Source organism: Enoplosus armatus, chromosome 22 (assembly GCF_043641665.1).
Source record: "Enoplosus armatus isolate fEnoArm2 chromosome 22, fEnoArm2.hap1, whole genome shotgun sequence".
Taxonomy (NCBI): domain Eukaryota; kingdom Metazoa; phylum Chordata; class Actinopteri; order Centrarchiformes; family Enoplosidae; genus Enoplosus; species Enoplosus armatus.
In genome coordinates this window covers 14,714,992-14,733,141 of record NC_092201.1, presented here as the reverse complement: position 1 = coordinate 14,733,141, position 18,150 = coordinate 14,714,992, and the positions used below count along the sequence as shown (strand labels likewise).

The 18,150-nt window shown below is 46.9% G+C and overlaps 1 protein-coding gene across 1 annotated transcript in view; it reads left to right on the top strand.

Annotated features, from left to right (window-relative positions):
• Positions 1–18,150, top strand: part of nav3 (neuron navigator 3) — a 182,274-nt gene that overhangs the window by 100,207 nt on the left and 63,917 nt on the right. Inside the window, exons 9-11 of the mRNA XM_070929387.1 lie at positions 2,420–3,554; positions 8,291–8,406; positions 16,513–16,621. Of these exons, the coding sequence (XP_070785488.1) occupies positions 2,420–3,554; positions 8,291–8,406; positions 16,513–16,621 (1,360 nt within the window). The remainder of the gene's footprint in view (positions 1–2,419; positions 3,555–8,290; positions 8,407–16,512; positions 16,622–18,150) is intronic.

Genomic DNA, 18,150 nt, shown 5'->3' with positions numbered 1-18,150 from the left:
TAGACATTTTATAGGTGGATGCTACATTCCGTTTCATGCACCACAATGTGAAGAAAGGTCTCCGTTACAGCCTTGCACTTTTTTCTCTGACACAGAGTGCTGAGGCGTTTTCAGGCGTGTTTTAAGGTTTCAGAGAGCGTTGAAGTGTAAGCTGGTTAAAGTCTCTCGGCCCCGGCCGCAGCTGAAGCTGAACCAAGGGGCTTTAAACTGCAGACAGTAGGTGACTCACAGCCCTGCTCACTGTGCTGACTGACAGCCAGACAGACATTCAGTCTAATGGTGCGTAACGTCATGCTGTCACTCTTCCTCTCTTTGTTCCCACCCCATCTCTAAATCGTTGTTTCTTTTTTTTTTTTTTCTCCTTTATTCATCCGCCTCTCTTGAAGTGACCCCAAACTCACACCCAGAAGAAGATGCGTTTCTGTCTGTTTGTGCCTGCCTGCCTTCTGTTGTGTCCATCTTCCTTGAATACTATACTTATCTGTCAGGTAGTGGATCTTGTATGTGTGTGTGAAGGAGATGGAGGAAAAAGAAGCACTGATGGTCGGAGTATCAACCAGCCACGAAGAGTGGGGTGTGTGTAAAGGTCAACGCTCACTGGTGGACGCTAAAACATTTGTTTTACACGCATGCTAGATATTTATGTGCTCTGTGTGTGTGTGTGTGTGTGTGTGGTTTGGCTCAGCATGTTTTATTTTCCTAGCACCGTGTAAACACCTTTGCTATGCATCATAGCTCAGCATTCAAGCCTGTCAATACAGACATTTCACGTCGTCTTTATACTGTATGTCAATGACTTTTGCTGCCACTGACTTATTTTCATTCGTTCCTTTGTACTAAATGTGGGTGAATGCCTGTTCTGCATGCCTCCAGGAAGAGTTAAAGGTGCCCTGCGGAGTTTTCAGTGGGGACCCACTCTAAAAATAATCGCTCCAATGGTGCTACAAGAGGTCAAAAACTCCACAGGGTACCTTTTAAATGACAATTCTAACTGAAAATCCACCCAGTGTAATGTACCTTGCCAATGTAGATAAATGGCTAAACATAGATGACCAGATATTTCCAGCAGCGGCTGGGGTTTTTTTTTTAGCAGGAAACAGTTTCAGCGATTTTGGTTTGGATGCAAGTCTCCCAAAGGCCAAGGGTTTTCTCCAAGAGCTGCCATTTTCTACCAATGCTGAACAGTCATACCGGGAGAAATCCCTGGATCAGAGGCAGACACCAATTTCTACACCCACCGCACCCTCAACACAGAAGACATTTTCTGAGTTGAGGCTGCAGTGCTCATTCTTTTTCAAGTGGAAAAGCTCACTTTGGTCTTGCTACGACACCCCCTGTCTACGTGTATAACACGAGTGAAATCAATGCAATCTCAGAATAATTCGCAGAAAGGCAGAAGCGACGTAAAAAGTAAGGGAGAGTTGCTTCCCCAAACAGTAAATTATGAATAAGTCCTCAAACTCTGAGAACATATTGATCATCAAAAACAGAAGAAGCTGAACAGTGAATTCGGGGCTGGACGGTTCCCTTTCAGAAAGAGATTCTCCATCCATGGTAACATAGCTGGTGTGATCTCTTTTGTTGTCACGGCTACAACATGGTGGCTTGTCCCTTATAGCCACTGTTATCCACCTGCAAACATGTTGTGACAGGCCTCTACAGAAGCGTAAATCAGGGGGAGGAAGTCTGAACAGGAAGGTACAGCACACTTGAGTGCAAACTCCTTCGAGACACCAGTGTAGTACTAACAGTCTTTTCTTTTAACCCAACCTGCTGTTGATATTGCACCGATTGGGAATAAGCTCTCCATTTTTTTTTACTTTACACAACACTGAAATCCTCTGAAAGTTTCCCATTTTCGCCTGACTTTTGAGCTGAACGTGTGTAAAACCTTAGAGGAAGACGGGGGAGTAGTCAGCTGTGACTTTAGGAAATGCTCTTTCTGATGTCAAATAAATCCAGGAAGACTGTGAAAGTTTGCCATAATCCGAACTTGACGGTTTGCTCCAAATGTTTCAGTTTGCTTAGGAAATCCTTACCTGTGCCAGAGTCTTCAGTGAATACTACTGCTGTGGATACATGTTCTAAAATAAATAACAGAATTAAAACAAAAATAATGCAATTTACGCTGCACATGCTTGACCCTCTGTATTTAACTCCATGTAATTAATGTTTCCGAAGTGGATATGTAGTTTATGGATATGTAATAGTCTATAATGGCCAAAGTAGTCCAGAAAGGCACATTATAACATTGAACCTTTTAAAGAAGTCAGTGACAAAGATATGTATTGGAAAAATGATTTGTAAATGTAACAGCTGGATCGTAGTAGATGTTTTAATTCACCAAATGAGCACTTTTAATAATCGTCCTTCCTGTCTCTCTTCTCCCCTGGTTCAGAAGCGGTGAGGGGTATCCCAGCACCCGGCGGGATGAATGGGAGCGGTATTGGTGGCACGGTCCCCACCAGCCTCAGCGGGCAGCAGCTGGCCTCTGCCATCCCCTCGCCCACCGCCGGCAAGTCCTGGCGGAGCAAATCCATGAACCTCAAGCACAGCGCCACTTCGTCCATGCTGGCTAGCCCCACGCACTCACCCTCTCCCACCCATTCACCCCAGGCCTCTGAAGGCCTTCTTCCGCACGGAAGCGATGGGTCAAAAGCAGGGTCCGCTGGCGGCGGTGGGCCCCAGAGGTCCATGCTGGAGAAGTTCCGCCTGATTAACCCTAGATCAGCTTCGCGAGCGTCGCCGTCTGTGGCCGAGATGGCTCTGCAGGAGGAGGACGACCTGTCGGAGTACGGCGACGAAGGATTGACGCCCATGGGTTCGGTGTGCAGCAGTGGCAGTAGCAGTGCTACGGCCAAGCACATGTCTACCAAGACACCCGCATTGTCCCTCACTGCACCAAGCAAGACTTCCTCTTCTTCCTCCCCCTCCTCTTCATTTTCAAAAGCTTCTGCCAATGGCAGCAGGTCCATGGCCCCGTCTAAAGACAAAGAGGAGAAAAGCAAGTCTGGGAAATCTTCTAAGGACAGTTCTCCACCCAAAGAGGAGCGCGAGTCATATGCTGACCCCACCAAGAAGACCTCCAAAATTGCCAGCCTCATTCCTAAGGGAGGGAAGCCGTCATCTGGAAAGAAAGATGGCTCGGCTTCCAGCGGCATCCCTAAACCAGGACTTAAAGCCCCCTCCACCACCACGTCCAAGCCTCAGACTCAGTCGCAGAGCCAAAGCCAGGCGGCCTTAAACAGCAGCGGCAACATGCGGAGTGGAGAGGGCGAGAGAGCCAAGCTGACGAAAGGAGGGCAGGGTGGGAGTTTCTACATACAGCGCTCCATTGGGGGCCCAGAGGGCAAAAGGACCAGCATGACCTCCTCCACCAGCACCTCTGCCTTGTCTGGGTCCAGTGGGATGCTGGGAGGAGGAGGAGGAGGAGGAGGAGGGGGTGGTGGTGTAGGAGGAGGAGGAGCGCTTGGAGGGAATGGAGTAGTTCAGCTTCCTCAGCAGCAGCAGCACAACCACCCCAATACTGCCACTGTGGCCCCCTTCATGTACAGGTGAGATGTGTGTGTGTGTGTGTGTGTGTGTGTGTGTGTGTGTGTGTGTGTGAGTGTGTGTGTGCGTGTGTGTGTGTGTGTGAGTGTGTGTGTGCGTGTGTGTGTGTGTGTGTGTGTGTGTATGCACTACAAACCAATTCCTGGAACACTCCCAGTGATCAGCTGTCGCTCCCCACCGTGCATCTTGCTCTCGCCTCCACATCTCTTCACAGTCATTACAGAACAAATTAACATCCACTGCCTGCCGCTTGCCAAAGCCTATTATTTAACTGTCTGGGTTTCATCTTTGATGTGAGAATCCAGACACTGGCAGCGTTCAGGAAAACTTTCCCTCCTCTTCATTCAACCGGTGATGTTTTGATGCATGCGGCTGACGCGTGGCTCCCTGACGTTACAGCCATCAGAGGTGCAGGAAGTGGGTAAATCTACCCAGCAGGGACGATTTTCTCTTACAACAGCAGAGGTAATCCAGTGGGGAAAAATGGAGGAGCTGCCAAAGTCTCTGAGATGCCTTTGTGCTCGGAGAGAAAGAGAGTTAGGAATCCCATTAAACAAGACTTAATCCTTCACCCCTTCTCTCCCTCTCTCATCCTCCTCCTCCGTTGTGCACAGTCGGGCCCCGCCACATTCGCCGATGCCTCTTTCGAGCATTAGCATTACTTTAATCCCACACATTTAGCGAGTTAAAACTGCTGCGGCTATCAGTCCTGCGCAGATAGCGAGTGATAGTCAGTTATGAAGAAGGGAACCAAAACTGGAACTGTAAAAGCACAGACAGCCCACTCAAAGAGCAAAAAGTAAACAGAAAAACATTGAGTGTGGAAAGTGTACCATCTGTGATGTCACCCACAGGTTTCGGAGGGAACATTTTGAGGCCTGGGCTTCTTGAGTTTACCACTTGCTGCCATTTTTTGTCTGTAATTGGAGCGAGAAATCGCAAATTTGGCCACAGCGAGTGGAGCTGGGGTGGAACAAGCAAGCAACAAACACTACAGCTACACTACATTAGCTATTAAGAGACCATCACTTCTTGGGGAGCTGATTTATATTTTGCCTTTGGGGAGAGAAGCTGGAAGTTTTCTTACTCACTTTTCAGTGCAGTTTCTCGTGGCCATTAGAGACCAAACATTAACAACCACCTCTGATTGTTGACATTTCAAACTGAAGTATCCGGCCAGCAGAGTCAATGGACAGTTGGGCTGTTAGAGGCTTCACTTGGTCACATCAGAAAGTGGCACAGCGGAATTCATCCGCACGTCCTTACAAAATAGTAGAGGTTTGGTGCTCACTAAGATTACCAAATCACCAATTACGTTCACCAAAGGGGAATCCACAGATCACTGGGATTGCATTGAAATGAACTGATTTTGTTTTGAAATGTTGCTGGGCCACACATTAGATAATGAGGCAGATGCTATTAGCACCCACGTGTCAGTAGCTAACACTGCTAATTGCACCTATTGGTGGAAGTGTTATTTGGTGGAACCTAAACTGCGGCTGTTTCACAATGTTAACCACGTGTTAGAAAGCCTTTGATTAGGTTAGGACATGAACAGCAGTCTCCCAGGTGAAAGCCCCACACACACACACCCATCCGTCCATTCACCCCAACCTGGTTCCAACATGGACTCTCTTTATATGACATCACCTGACTTCCTAAAGCCTGTCTGCGACCCGCACTAAACCCCTGCTGCCGAAAATAGACAACCGCGGTCGACACTAAACCCCCACGGCCGTCACTGATAAACTCTCATGCCGGGTGTAACTTGCAGAATAGCTGACATGTGACTTTTCTCACCCGGGTGCAAATAGACACTACTGCATTGATACTGCATTTAAACTAGTCCTCATTGTTGACCAATTAACCAAAGAGGGTATGAAACGCCTGCTTGTGTTAGCACCTTGTTCTTGCCGTTGGGGTACGGTGCAGATCCATTTCACCCACCTCTACCTTTTTCCTCTGTGCAAAGATTCTTCCTCCTCTGTCCTCCTTTTCTCTTGCTGTAAATGTTCCTCCTCACCAGCGGGCCTCACCCGCAGCCATCAGCATGCAGACAGTAAGTGGAAAGGCCTCCTGCTGTGCTGCAATTTGCCGTCACTTTCAGCCCAATTAGGCATCTCTGTCTTTCTGCACCCACTTTAAGTCATTGACACAGACCAGCGTGGTTGCAGGACTTTGCTGCAGATATAGTGTGCAGGATTGATTAGTGCCTCCTCCCCACGCACGCTCAAAGGTTTTGCAATGTCATCAACCAAATCCTCTGTGTCCTCCTCTGCTCCTTTAACCTAAGCTGACTCGAGTTCAGGAGCAGAATCAGGAATGATAGAAATACTACAGTGATGCATATAAACTAGGTTAAAATGTGTTGCTCAGCTATCATTGGTCTTTCTGCACTGCATTTCCTGAAGATCACATGCCATTAAAACAGTGTGGGGGGTACTGAGACATCCACATCTTTAGATTATCTGTTGATGAAACAACAAATGGAAATGCTTTTTCAAAAATTGCAGCGGTTCATTAAAAACAGGCCTTACCTGAATCTTATGGGTGAGGTCACCCTTCCCTTTAAAAGAAGCAGAATTCATTTTGAGTAAATAATCATGTGGCACTGCAGCAGTCACCTTTTCCTCGTGTATCTGCATTCTTATTTTGGGCCCAAAATTGTTGTGCGCAACAGCGTCAGTGCATATCTGTGAATGTGTTTGTGAACAAGGTGAGGGAAGCTTGCAAAAAAAAAAAGCTTTTTCACACGATCTGAAGTCACAGGCTGATGCTGCTGTCGCAATTGGAAGCCAATTTTTATCTGCAGCTCTGCAGGTGGCGGCAGCGGCGTTCTCCGGAGTGTGTATGTGTGTGTGTGTGTGTGTGTGTTGTCTATATATGGAAGGGAATGAATACTATACAGTAGCTTTTGCTTAGATCTGTCTGTGTGTGTTGTGTATGCAAGTTCTACTGTGTGTATTTCAGGATTTTTATGTGTGTGTGGTTAAAAGTGTTTGTATGCACACTTTTCACCGTGTGTGTGTGTGTGTGTGTGTGTTCCTGTGTGAGTGTGCATTATTGTGTTTGTATGTGTATCATCTGTCACTGTGTTTAACTGTGTGTTTGTCACTGTTTGTCTGTTTATGACTGTTAGTACACATGTGGTTTTTGTGTGTCACATGTGCGTGTGGACTATCCCTGTTTCTTCAGATCAGCAAACAAATCAGCGGAGCGTGAGGCCCTGGTTTGAGGAGGAGAGGCAGATGCACACAAACGCACGCTTCATACACACACACACTCACGGAAGACATTCTCATCAGAGACGGTTCCCTCCTCCCTTTAGAGGTGTCCATCTGTTGAATATGCGACTGAGACCAAAGAAACGACTCCGAAATTCAAACTCTTTCCTTGTGGAACATCGCAGAAACACAAACGACAGACTGAACCCAAGGAGGGAAGATTCTGGCCATTGTCCTAAATCAAACACTAAAATCTCTCAGTTACTGGTCTGTCTAACCCTTAAATACCGGCATATATGTTATGTTTATGTGATAATGCATTGTTCAATGTGGTTGTAGTTTCGATGCCATTACTAAACTAAAAAAACCAAATGGTGCTCATTGAGAGGGACAGAAGAAACTTTCATCTTTGGAAAAAACTATGAGAATGTTAAGATTGTGTTAAATAGTTTGGTTTTGAAGGACGGAATTAGGGACAGGCTCTGGTTAAAAACAAGCACCAACCTCCGGGTCTGAAAAGTGAAGCCAATGTGGAAGTTCCTTAAACTCGCATTATTTCTAACGGCCAGCAGGGGGCGACTCCACTGGTTGCAAAAAGGAAGTCTGATTGTATAGAAGTCTATGAGAAAATGACCCTTCTTCGCACTTGATTTATTACCTTAGTAAATATTTTCCTGATAAGTTTATCGTCTCAATCATTAGTTTCAAGTCTTCTTCGAAACAGCACGATGTTCATTTTGTAAATTATGGTCCCATTTAGAGTGAAATAGCCAATAAAGTAGGGTGTGCTTTAGGGCGCGGCTACCACAGTGACCTGTCAATCAGGATAGCGGCATTGAGTTTAACTAAAAGACACTCTAGAAGTCAGCTGTTCATATTTTACCAGTAAGTACATTTACAAGCTAACTTTGTTAGCAGCTACTTCGCTCGGTGTAACCAGGAGCCAGGTAGTCAAGTTTCCGGTATAGGTAGGCGTGCGTATTGTTTTTGGGTTCTCAGATCCCCAACTCCACCCTCTCGTCCAAATATGGTCACTTCTGCTTCCAAAAAAACAAGATGGCAGCGGCAAGAAATGCCAAACTCGAGGCTTCAAAAGGGTAGCTCACGAACCAATGGGGGACATCACGGTGGCTACGTCCACTTCTTTTATACATTTTATTATTCTATGGTTAAAAACATGACAAATGTTATGTGATTTATTAGAATGACAAATGATAACAAAAGCTGATCTGAAACCGTCCACATCATACCCGTTATTGTTATATTCGGAGTGGGTTGGACTTTTTGATCTTTATCCTTAACCTTTGTATGTTGTGTCATCCTTTCATAGCATTGTTTGACAGTGAATGAGTGAACATGATGCTGGAGCAGCTTTCAGCAGCGATCTCAGTATAAACTCACCCCCCGTGGCTGTTGTGAAACGACTGTAGTGGCTGTAGTCGAGCCTGAGTTTACCAGATATTTCAGCCTGTCTGTATAACTGCTGTGTGTTGTTTGTTTCTCTGTGCCTTTAGGACATTCTCAGAAAATGACTGCACCATGGTGGCCCCAGCTGACCCCTGCCTCAGCCCCACCAAGGGAGAGCTGGTCTACAGCAAGACAGCCAAACAGTGCCTGGAGGAGATATCAGGTACAGCAGGTCGACACACACGCCGTGGGCTCTGCATGTATGATGTTTCTCTCTGTTTGTGGGTGTGTGAGTGTGCACGTGCCTCTGTGCATTAACATGTGTCTCTTGTATTATTGGTCATGTAGGAATTTGACCTTCATCTGCAGTTCAGCAATGTAATGTTACCCAATGTCGACCCTGCTACCACTGCAACGCTGCTCTGCATGTGAGAGGAGTCGTTCAGACAACGCATGTACCCTCTTTAGGAAATAGAAAAGCTGGTTTAGCTCACATTAAGACTGTTACATTTTCGATCAGCTGAGTGTTGCTGCGATGTTAATGAAGGATTGTTAAAGGGTAGCTGCAGGATTGGAAGAGGTCTTGAAGGCCTCTGCTGTGGATAGCACAATGCACCGGTGTCGCGTGAGTGTGTATTTGTGTTTACCGGGGGGATCCCTGTTCCAGGCTGGTCTCATGCAGCAAAGGGAAAAGGTCAGCGCTGACAGCCGGACACAGGGAGCATCTGCAGCTCTTTGTTTACATCCCTGCAGGCTAACATCGTCTGCTACAATCCCAGCGCTGCATCGCGGCCAGCCATGTGACACATGCACATCGTTTATTGTTTTCAGCCTCCATTTGATGGATATTTTTATCCAGAGCTCCTGCAGTTCAGATATTTGTGGCATGTTCAGGTGGAGGAATGGATGGACATAAGCAACAATGGAGCATGAAAAAGTGGGTATAGGAGGAGTTTTAAGCCATAAAGCAGCAGAGAAATTAAACAGTGCATTGTGCTGTTTGTTTGCAAAGAGGGCAAGACTGCCAGCGTCTTTATTGTCCTTTAATTACAGTCAGTGGACATCTGCGCAATTGAGCTTCTGCAGCTGAGCGGTCAGGAGCGAGGGACATTTGACCGGTTTGAAGGAGTTGCTAACCACAAACTTAAATTCCTGACAGGGAGCAGGACGAGAGGTTAAACCAGGCAACACACCATCAAAACACAAGCTGCTGGCAGAGAGGAATCCCATTGTTTCAATTGGATTGTGCCAGTTGAAAATGAAGACTTCAGCGTCTCAACTCCAAGCATCCCATTTGTCTGAAATTCATCTATGGTGAAAATGGTCTGGTTTGTTTAAGGTGCTAAATCTTCTGCCTGTGATTTAGTTACTGAGGATCCCTCCAAAAAGTCTGGGAACGGTTTGGATTTTACGTCCACTTGATTCAAATGGTGGATATCTTTATTTGGACTGAAACTATATAGTAACACAAATAATAAGAGGTCAGCTTGGATGATAAATCAAACAAACGGCCAACTCGATGAAAAATAAGATGTCAAGTTCAAACCGCCTACAAAGCGCAGGGCGCACAAACAACAGTGCGTGATTACGGGTTTGGGGATGTCAGGTCGGCAGTGACATTCCAGACGCTTTGCTTCGGTCGCGGCTTTTCCTGAAGCCCATCATTTGAAGGACAAAATTAGACTGCAGCGCTGATCATTCCCTTTGTTTGGGGTCCATTTCAAACACTTGCCTTGTTGTTGTCACACGTTTAATGGTCGTTTCACATCCTTTGTTCCCTCCAATTCCTTCTCCATAGAGGGGCAGAAATGAGTCACGCATGCCGCAAATACCACATGACAAGCCTACTCGTCTTACATATACGGGCCGAACCACTGTCAAAAGTGACAATATCCAAACATCAAAGCTATATAACAATATGAAATCTTTATTCACATGTTGATTTAAGCTTTTGTGAACTGGATAGCAGCAGACTAATACGCAGATGCGTCACTCTCAGTGTAAAGACATGATTAGGATCTTTGATTATGGTTTTCTGAGGCTTCCAGCCCCTACTAGCTATTGGTAAGCAGGATTAAAACATGTGTGGAGGACAGCTGTGACTAATAGCGACAGGGGCTAATAAAGCGAGCATTGATTGATGGGTTCTGTGGTCTCATTGTTGATCCATGATAAGCTGCGGGCTTGCCGTTTGAGCTCCTCAAGATAGCGTTTAATTAAGTCGGGCGGCCGGCATGGCGCAGCAGAGGCTGCAAGCTTACAGGTGCACTGTCCAAACAAGTCACTGTCACACTGCGAGGGAAAGATGGAGAGACAGAAAGAGAGGCGGCGAAGGATAGTGTGAGGGAGGACAGATAAGGGCTGGGAAGAGGAGGGAAGTGAGCGGAAAGTGAAAGAACGAGAGGCATCAAGAGAAAGGGAGGGAGGTAAACACAGAGAAGGAGGGCTAAGAGAGAGAGAGAGAGAGAGAGAGAGAGAGAGTACTGCAGGCTGCATGCTGGAATGAACAAGCAGACCGAGAGCTATGCGAGCCTGTTCGCCCTCTTCACCACTCGTTCATTCTCCGCTGTGAGGAGAGAAGAGACGGCCAGAGAGTCAGAGGGGAGGCAGGAGAAGCGTGGCAGTGAGCTGGTAATTAAAGCAGAGACAGAAGGTGGAGGGAGAGCGATAAGAGTGAATGAAAAGAGGCTGTCATTTAATAGGGAGCAAAGATAAAGGGAGTGTGAGCGCAGGAGGCAGAGAGAACGTGCTAGTGAGGGAAGGGAGATGTAGCGATTCGTTCATCCACGCCCCTGACTGTGGTGGAGGAAGAGAAAGGAGCCAAGAAGACAGGGAGGAAGCATGAGGACAGGAGACGGGAGTGGAGGAAATAAGTGTTTGTGTCTGGCTCAACGTCTGACCATGAGTATGGGCTGGCTCAAGGATGGATCCGGATTCTACCTACATGCCTGAGAGGGAGGTTTTTGCTCAGCTCCTCGCCCTGTGCTTTCTTTTCCTCCAGCCCTCTGAAGCCTGGACCTCAGTCGGGAGGCGTGGGACGCGGGGACACATCTCTCTGCCTCCTACGTCCTCCGGTTCCTCCTTCCCTCCATCTGCTCTCTCAGTGACAGCGCAGACAACATGTGAAACAGGTAGATCCGCTCGCATGTGTAGCTTCACTCGCTGAGCCACCAGAGGCGGAAAGGTAAGCTGAAAAAAAAAGGGAGGGGAGCTGTGAGCAGAGATGAAGAGAGGAGCCGAGTTCTCGGTGTATCAGGGGGGCAGCCCAGCTCGACGGCCTCCCCAGCCTCTCCCCGACAACCTCAACCTGCGGATCAAGCAGCGCTCGCTCACAAACCTGACCCTGCTCAGCGACGGCGAGCAGCGGGTTTACTCCTTTGAGCTTGACGAGCCGTCGCCTCGTCTTTCACAACCTCAGAACTCTTCCTTACACTCATCCCCCACGCAGCGGGCAGGAGGCAGCCTGCAGGGAAGCCCCAGGAAAGAGGCAGTCACAAGGGGCGGAGGTGCACGGGGCACCAGAGCCCGATCCCTGTCTCTCTCCCTCACTAAGGTGCTCTCTCAGTCCGAACACTCCCTCATCCCGGTCCCTTGGCGATGCACGGGTGCAGGCGGGCGGCCACAGCGGGCGTCATACAGCGGCCACCCACGGACTGAGCCGGCGCGGACGTCCAGGGAGGAGGTGGGGACAGATGAAGAGGGCAGCAGCGGGCGCTCCGACGAGGAGCCAGCAGCAGGCAGGGGCGGCGGGAAGCGTGGAGGCAAGGAGAAAGATGGCGGGTACTGGGCAGAGGAGGAGGTTTCAGGGGGCGGTCCTCGCGAGGGAACGGCTCAGCTGGATAAGGAGGTGATCCTCACCATGCTGGGCGACCTGGAGCAGGTGCTGCATACGCAACCTCGCCGACGTAAGTCAACACAGCCCAGGAAATGAGCATGAATGTGGAAGGCGTGACATACTATAGAAACAAGTCATTTGGGGATTACATTCCTCCAACATGAAAGGATTACTATGACAACACCACAAATTGGAGGAAGTAAGAACTTATGTTAATGTAAAGTTTTGGTAAGGTTTCCAAATGCAGACTTGAGCAGAACATGGGAATGTCAGAGCAGAAAAAGCCTCCAATAAGCTGGTTATTTTCTTAATCCTCATGATGGGGTAACTTATTTCTCAGAGCGTGCTATTAGCATTATATGAAATTATATGATAGGAAATTGTGAGACACACACACGCCCTCCCTCACTCTCATGCAACTCATACACACTCACAGATGCTGTTAATGCATCCTCACCCACAAGATTTACACAAGGCAAAAGATCCGTACGCATCCCTTTTGTCACTTGCGTCCGCACACTGTGTGTGTGTGTGTGTGTGTGTGTGTGTGTGTGTGTGCAGCATTGTTAAGTGCTGTACCGTGAATTTAGCAGCTGGAGTCTATACCCACAGGTGACTTACAGACTTACTCGACAGCAGCTCTATGAAAGTCTTGCTTGGGAGAGCTTGCCATGTGCAAACCGGGCTTTCACATGAGAGGAAAGGGACGTGGGAGGTTCCGTTTTTTTGCCGTAGTTGTGACAGTAGATTATTGTGACTCTGCAGATAAAGCTAAGTAAAATGCACAGCACAGCAGGGCGAGCTTTGGCAACAAGCTGCTTATTGCTGATGTCCTTTAAGCAGGTTGAGGCATGATGCAGCATAAAGAAGAAATACCTTGAGATATAGACGATGGAAAACCAACACCTCACCCACTGAAAAAGCACAGCTTTTATTACTTACACCTCCCTCACTGCCTGTGAGTCACACAGCCAACGTGATCAATAGCTTATTATTACACCTGTGTGTGTGTGTGTGTGTGCATGCCTATCTACACTCTGTACATACAGGTGCTCTTTCTTTCTTTTTGCGTGCATGCATGCCTCCGTGTCTGTGTGTGTTTATATGCGTGTGTGTGTGTGTGTGTGTGTGTTAGAGATCTATCCAGATAGTAGAGCAGCCATTTACATCTTTAAAGAACCCTTTCACCCCGTCAAAGTTGGCCCTCAAAGTATCCAGCTGCTGTCGTGACAGTTTGCGCTTTTAGCCTCGGGGAGCAGTTGTCGTTGATACGTATTAACAGGCTCTCAACGTGCTGCAGTGCCTGTTAGGAAACACGCTCAGCAACAAGGGCCACGAAATTGCGCGTGGATACATCTATCTGTGTGTGTGTGTGTGTGTGTGTGTGTGTGTGTGTGTGTGTGTGTGTGTGTATGAGTGTGTGTGTGGGAGAGAGAGCTGCCATAGCGATGACTGACAGCCAAAGCTTTATTAAGGCTGATTTGTGACAAAATGCTGCAACAAGGGTGTGTGTGTGTTGGCAATGCATGTGTGTGCATTTGTGCGTATTGTAATTAGATGACTGGGATGGTACCCTAATAGTATTCAGCTGGAGCGAGGGGCATCAGTACCAGCTAACATGCATTATTGAAAGAGAGGGGGAGAGAGAGGGAACTGGCACTTCAGCACCCACTGGTGCTGCGTGTGTGTGTGTGTGTGTGCGTGCTGGAGTGTGTGTATAAACGCGTCAGTCCCAAACGGCAGTCATTTGCATTATGTTGTATCAACTCTACCTCGAGCAGCGTTTGTTCTGCACCCCGTATGCGTGTGTGTACCTTCTGTTCTGTAATGGTAACACCAGCTACACATGTGTAAAAGCAGCCGCAACATTAGAATATTAGGCTTGTGTGTGTGTGTGTGTGTGTGTGTGTGTAAAGTGTTGGTCTACTGTGCAGGTGAGACCTCTGCTCCTCTACCGCAGTGAATTGCTCACACACACACACACACACACACACACACACACAAAACAACATAATAAATGCACACACACGCCTTGGGCTTCTTCTCAATGTTGCATGCAGTGTCCGTTCATGATGGAGACTCCAGGGCCAGATCTCCTCGTGTCACTTTATAATGGGATTGTAATTGGATCTTTCTCCAAGGGACCCTGGCGAGAGGAGAGGAGAGGAGCAGGGAAAACGTGAGAAAGGGAAGAAGAAGTTTGCGGTAACAGAGATCCATCTCCCATTTCACTCTTGGGCTGGGTCTCCTTTCCTGAAGCAGCTGCAACCTACTGAAAAATGACAAAAGCGTACGATTCTGGGCTCCACAGGAGAGCTGTTCGTCTCTCACGATTGTTTCAGTGCCGCGTCAGATGTGTTCCACCCTGACGAGAATAAATCCAGAAGCTTCTGTGCATTGGCCGTGAACACAGTTTTGTCACTGTGATTTTGTGTACTTTTTTTAAGTTTCATCATATGCACCTCATTCATTTTTAATTACCTGCCACAGACTGGACATCTGATATGGGGGTCAGAAGGTTAAGAACATGTGGCACCACCTCGACCTCACACGGCCTTCAGCCTGTTCGCTCTGCAAAGACAAAACATGACCTCAATTAGACCAGACTGCTCTTTACCCTGTGAGGTCATTACACAGCACGATACAGTATAATTGAGGTGAAGCCTTGACTTCATTTTGAAAAAAAATTTTAAATGCAGATGTTATAGTGTTTGGATTTGGTTTCTGGAATTGCAAAGTCTTGTGTGCTTAGACAATGTTAACCTATGAATCTCATCCCATCTGCTACTGTTTCTAGCTTGATGTCCCTGCATTTTCAGCGCATTCAAGAGAGTTTTAAAGCATTTCAAAAGAAAGACAATTGTAGTAAATGAAAATGAGGTTCAGTTGACCCTGTGCTTGTTGATTTAACCTTGATTTAAATAGGCTTGTCTACAGGACAGACATGGCCAAGATAGTTAGTGACAACTACAGAAATCGCATCATGCAACAAAGAGGATTCCCTTTCAAGAGACTTGAACAAAGCGTCGGCGTCACCAAGGCAATCTTCTGCACACTCATTGTACCTGGTGAGCAACAATGCGCGTTGTCACATAGCATACACCAAAACAGGAAGATCAGCGTCAGTGTGCAAGATCAGCTACATACTGGCAGTGTCGTGTTAGTCTGTTCAAATCAAATCATTCTTTTTCACTGTAAAAGAAGAACTGATAGAAATGCCAGAGACATACTGCGGAGCACAATTTTGCACACTGTGGATTTTTTTGGGAATGAAATGTATACAGTGTATACAGAAAGCCTTGAGGTCAACTCTGAAAATAGTTTTTTTTTTACAATTGTATAGTTATCCAGGGAAAACTGGCTTAGCTTTTCTGCTCATTTTCAACACCGACCTGCTTGATATTTCGGCATATAAACACCTCCTGGCACTGAGCTGCGCCACAGGAGTCGCTTGGGGGGCCTTTTCAAACCTCCAACCTACCACTGCTCCCATCTGCCCCCATTTGCCCCAGTCGCTGTAATCACTGTAGCTCGCTGTCAGCATGTCTGCTCAGAGCACTGAAATCAGCACACAGTGACAGAGCACAGCTTCTCGCACTCATCATGCCATCACGCCGCATTGTCGCCTTGTCGTGCGAGATCTGCCGGCTCATTCATCTCCACCGTGGAGTTTTTCTTCTGAGAGCACCTTGAAACTGGAAAGCAGTGTGACCGGCATCCATGTCTACGTCTAATGCCACTTGTTAATTACCCATTCTGTGGTGCCCGCCCGCGGGTATAGGCTAGCTTGACGAGCTAACAGAAAGGCTTAATTGGAGCAGACAAGCAGATACTTTGGTGTGCGCCCACAGCCCGCAGTTCTGCAGCGTTGCCCACCCTGTGCTTGTTAGCAGCTCTCCTTCAGAAGAGGCCTAATGCCTGAATGAAACAAGCGCTTCAGCTGTAAACGAGGCACTGAGAGGAACATACGACGCGCTTTGTGCTGCTGTAGGGCGGGGTGGGGAGACGGTGGACTGAAGTGGCAGCGCTTTCCGACATGCCTGACAGAGAGGCACAGGAGCTCTGACAGAGTTTTCTTTTGCAGGCACAACTGTGTCCTGAACTAACTGACAGAGCGCGTGGTGTCATGGCACGACATTTCTGCATCGGCCTGAAGGAAAAATGTCAGCATTGCGTAGAATAATGTATCTACTTTTTTAGACTAAAGGAACTGCATGTGGTGCAGCCTGACAGGCTGATTCATTGTATGGCTTCCCAATTGTCAACATGGGGTTTAGGGACGTGCAGCCACGCTGGCTGTCATCGTGATCGGTCATCATTCTGTTTCCCTACTGAGACGTTCAGTGACATCCAGTAAAATACTGCATGTCAGATGTCCTCATCTCTTCTTATATTGTGTGTTTGTGCATGTGTAGCCTTTGTGGATGTGGGCGACTGCTGTGTGTGTGCAGGTGCAAACATCTCAGTAAATCATATCACAATGTGTGTCTCCAGGAGAGGATCCCGAGACAAGACGCATGAGGACGGTGAAGAACATCGCTGACCTGCGGCAGAACCTGGAAGAAACCATGTCCAGTCTACGGGGGACACAGATCAGCCACAGGTAGGCACACAGATGGCACTGCCATTATAGAAATGGTCTGGTGTTTGGTTAAGAAAAGTAAAATGCAAACAATGAATTTGTTGGGCTGTTTGTTTGCCTACGTACATATGGCAAAAGGGACAACAACACCCGGATTCTAGTCTTTCAGACACAAGAGTATGGTTATTTCCCATTTATGTCCCCTGTCCACATTTCCCCAAGGCAGTCCTGGATTCAATCCATCAACCCTCCAGTCATAAGCTCACTAAACTGTCAAGGCTGAAGCTACAGTGCATGAAAAATTGAGCAGCCCCTGTAATTCACTCCTAAAACATAGTCTAATGCCACCACTTCCTTGTTCTTACAGTCAGTCTGTTGTAGCTTCTCCGCTGGCATTTTATTTATGGACTCAGGAGTTTTCAATGAGCCCCACCAATCAGAACGATACATTTTTAAAACCGTTTTAAAACTTTTTAAAACGTTTCAGGGTTGAAGTGAATTGTTCTGCACTGGCTTAAAGCCGCCATGTTATTTAACCGAGACAACAGTGTAATGTAACACCTCAGAGAGGATCGTTTATATCTCACAGCCCAAAAAAGCCCTCCCATCTGCTTCTTAGGTGGTTTCATTAATTATTTAAACTTTTACTGGCATTGGATCAGTGTTACTGTGTGTTATGTCTGACCACTACTGCAACATTTGCCTGCTTCAAAGATTCAACCCCCCCAACCTGGCTCCCTGCAGGCATCATGCAACTTCACTTCAACACTGTTCCGGGACTAAATCAAAGTGCAGAGAAAACTGATTTGGCTGCCAGTGGTTATTTTAAGACACCTACACCTGTTTTAAGAGACTTGTGATCCAGTCACATCTATAGTTCACTTTCTGTCTGAACAGTGCAAGGAAAGGTGGACTGCTGTATTTGGTTTGTTTGGGTCACTTGAAAACAAATGAAACAAATGAAAAGCAAATGTGGGTTTTAAGTTAAAGTCACTGAAAGTAGCATATAAGTCAAACCCTCACCAGCTATGTAATTCTTGGTAGATGTATTTAGTGTTAGCTAGCTAACCTTCATTCATTTGTTTGTTTTTTCTGGCCACATGAGGGTAGCACAACAAGCTGTAAGTTAGCAGCAGTAACATATTATCGTTGATGAACCTGGCGAATGTAAGTTGCGTGTATGTTGCTCTCCGCTAACTAATCTGTCGAAATATCTGGCTCTTTAGCTGCTAAATGCTCTTGAGCTTTTAGGCTGTAAACACCTGCCTCCTGGATCTGGAAACAACACTGATGATGTTGAGAGTGAACCAGAACAATAATGTTGCACGCCGGAAAACCAAAACAATGAGTTAAAAGATGCTAAAGCGCTCCATAGACGCGAGGGAAACTGCAAAGCCTGTTGATAATTCTCTTTGGGTCCCTATAATTGACTCCTTTCACAATACACATAGTCATTTGATCCATTGTAAATGTGAAAATATTTGTCATAGCAGCTTTAAGAAACAAATGTGGTAGTGTTGCCTGCTGGTATAGATTCTAGTGTGTCAATG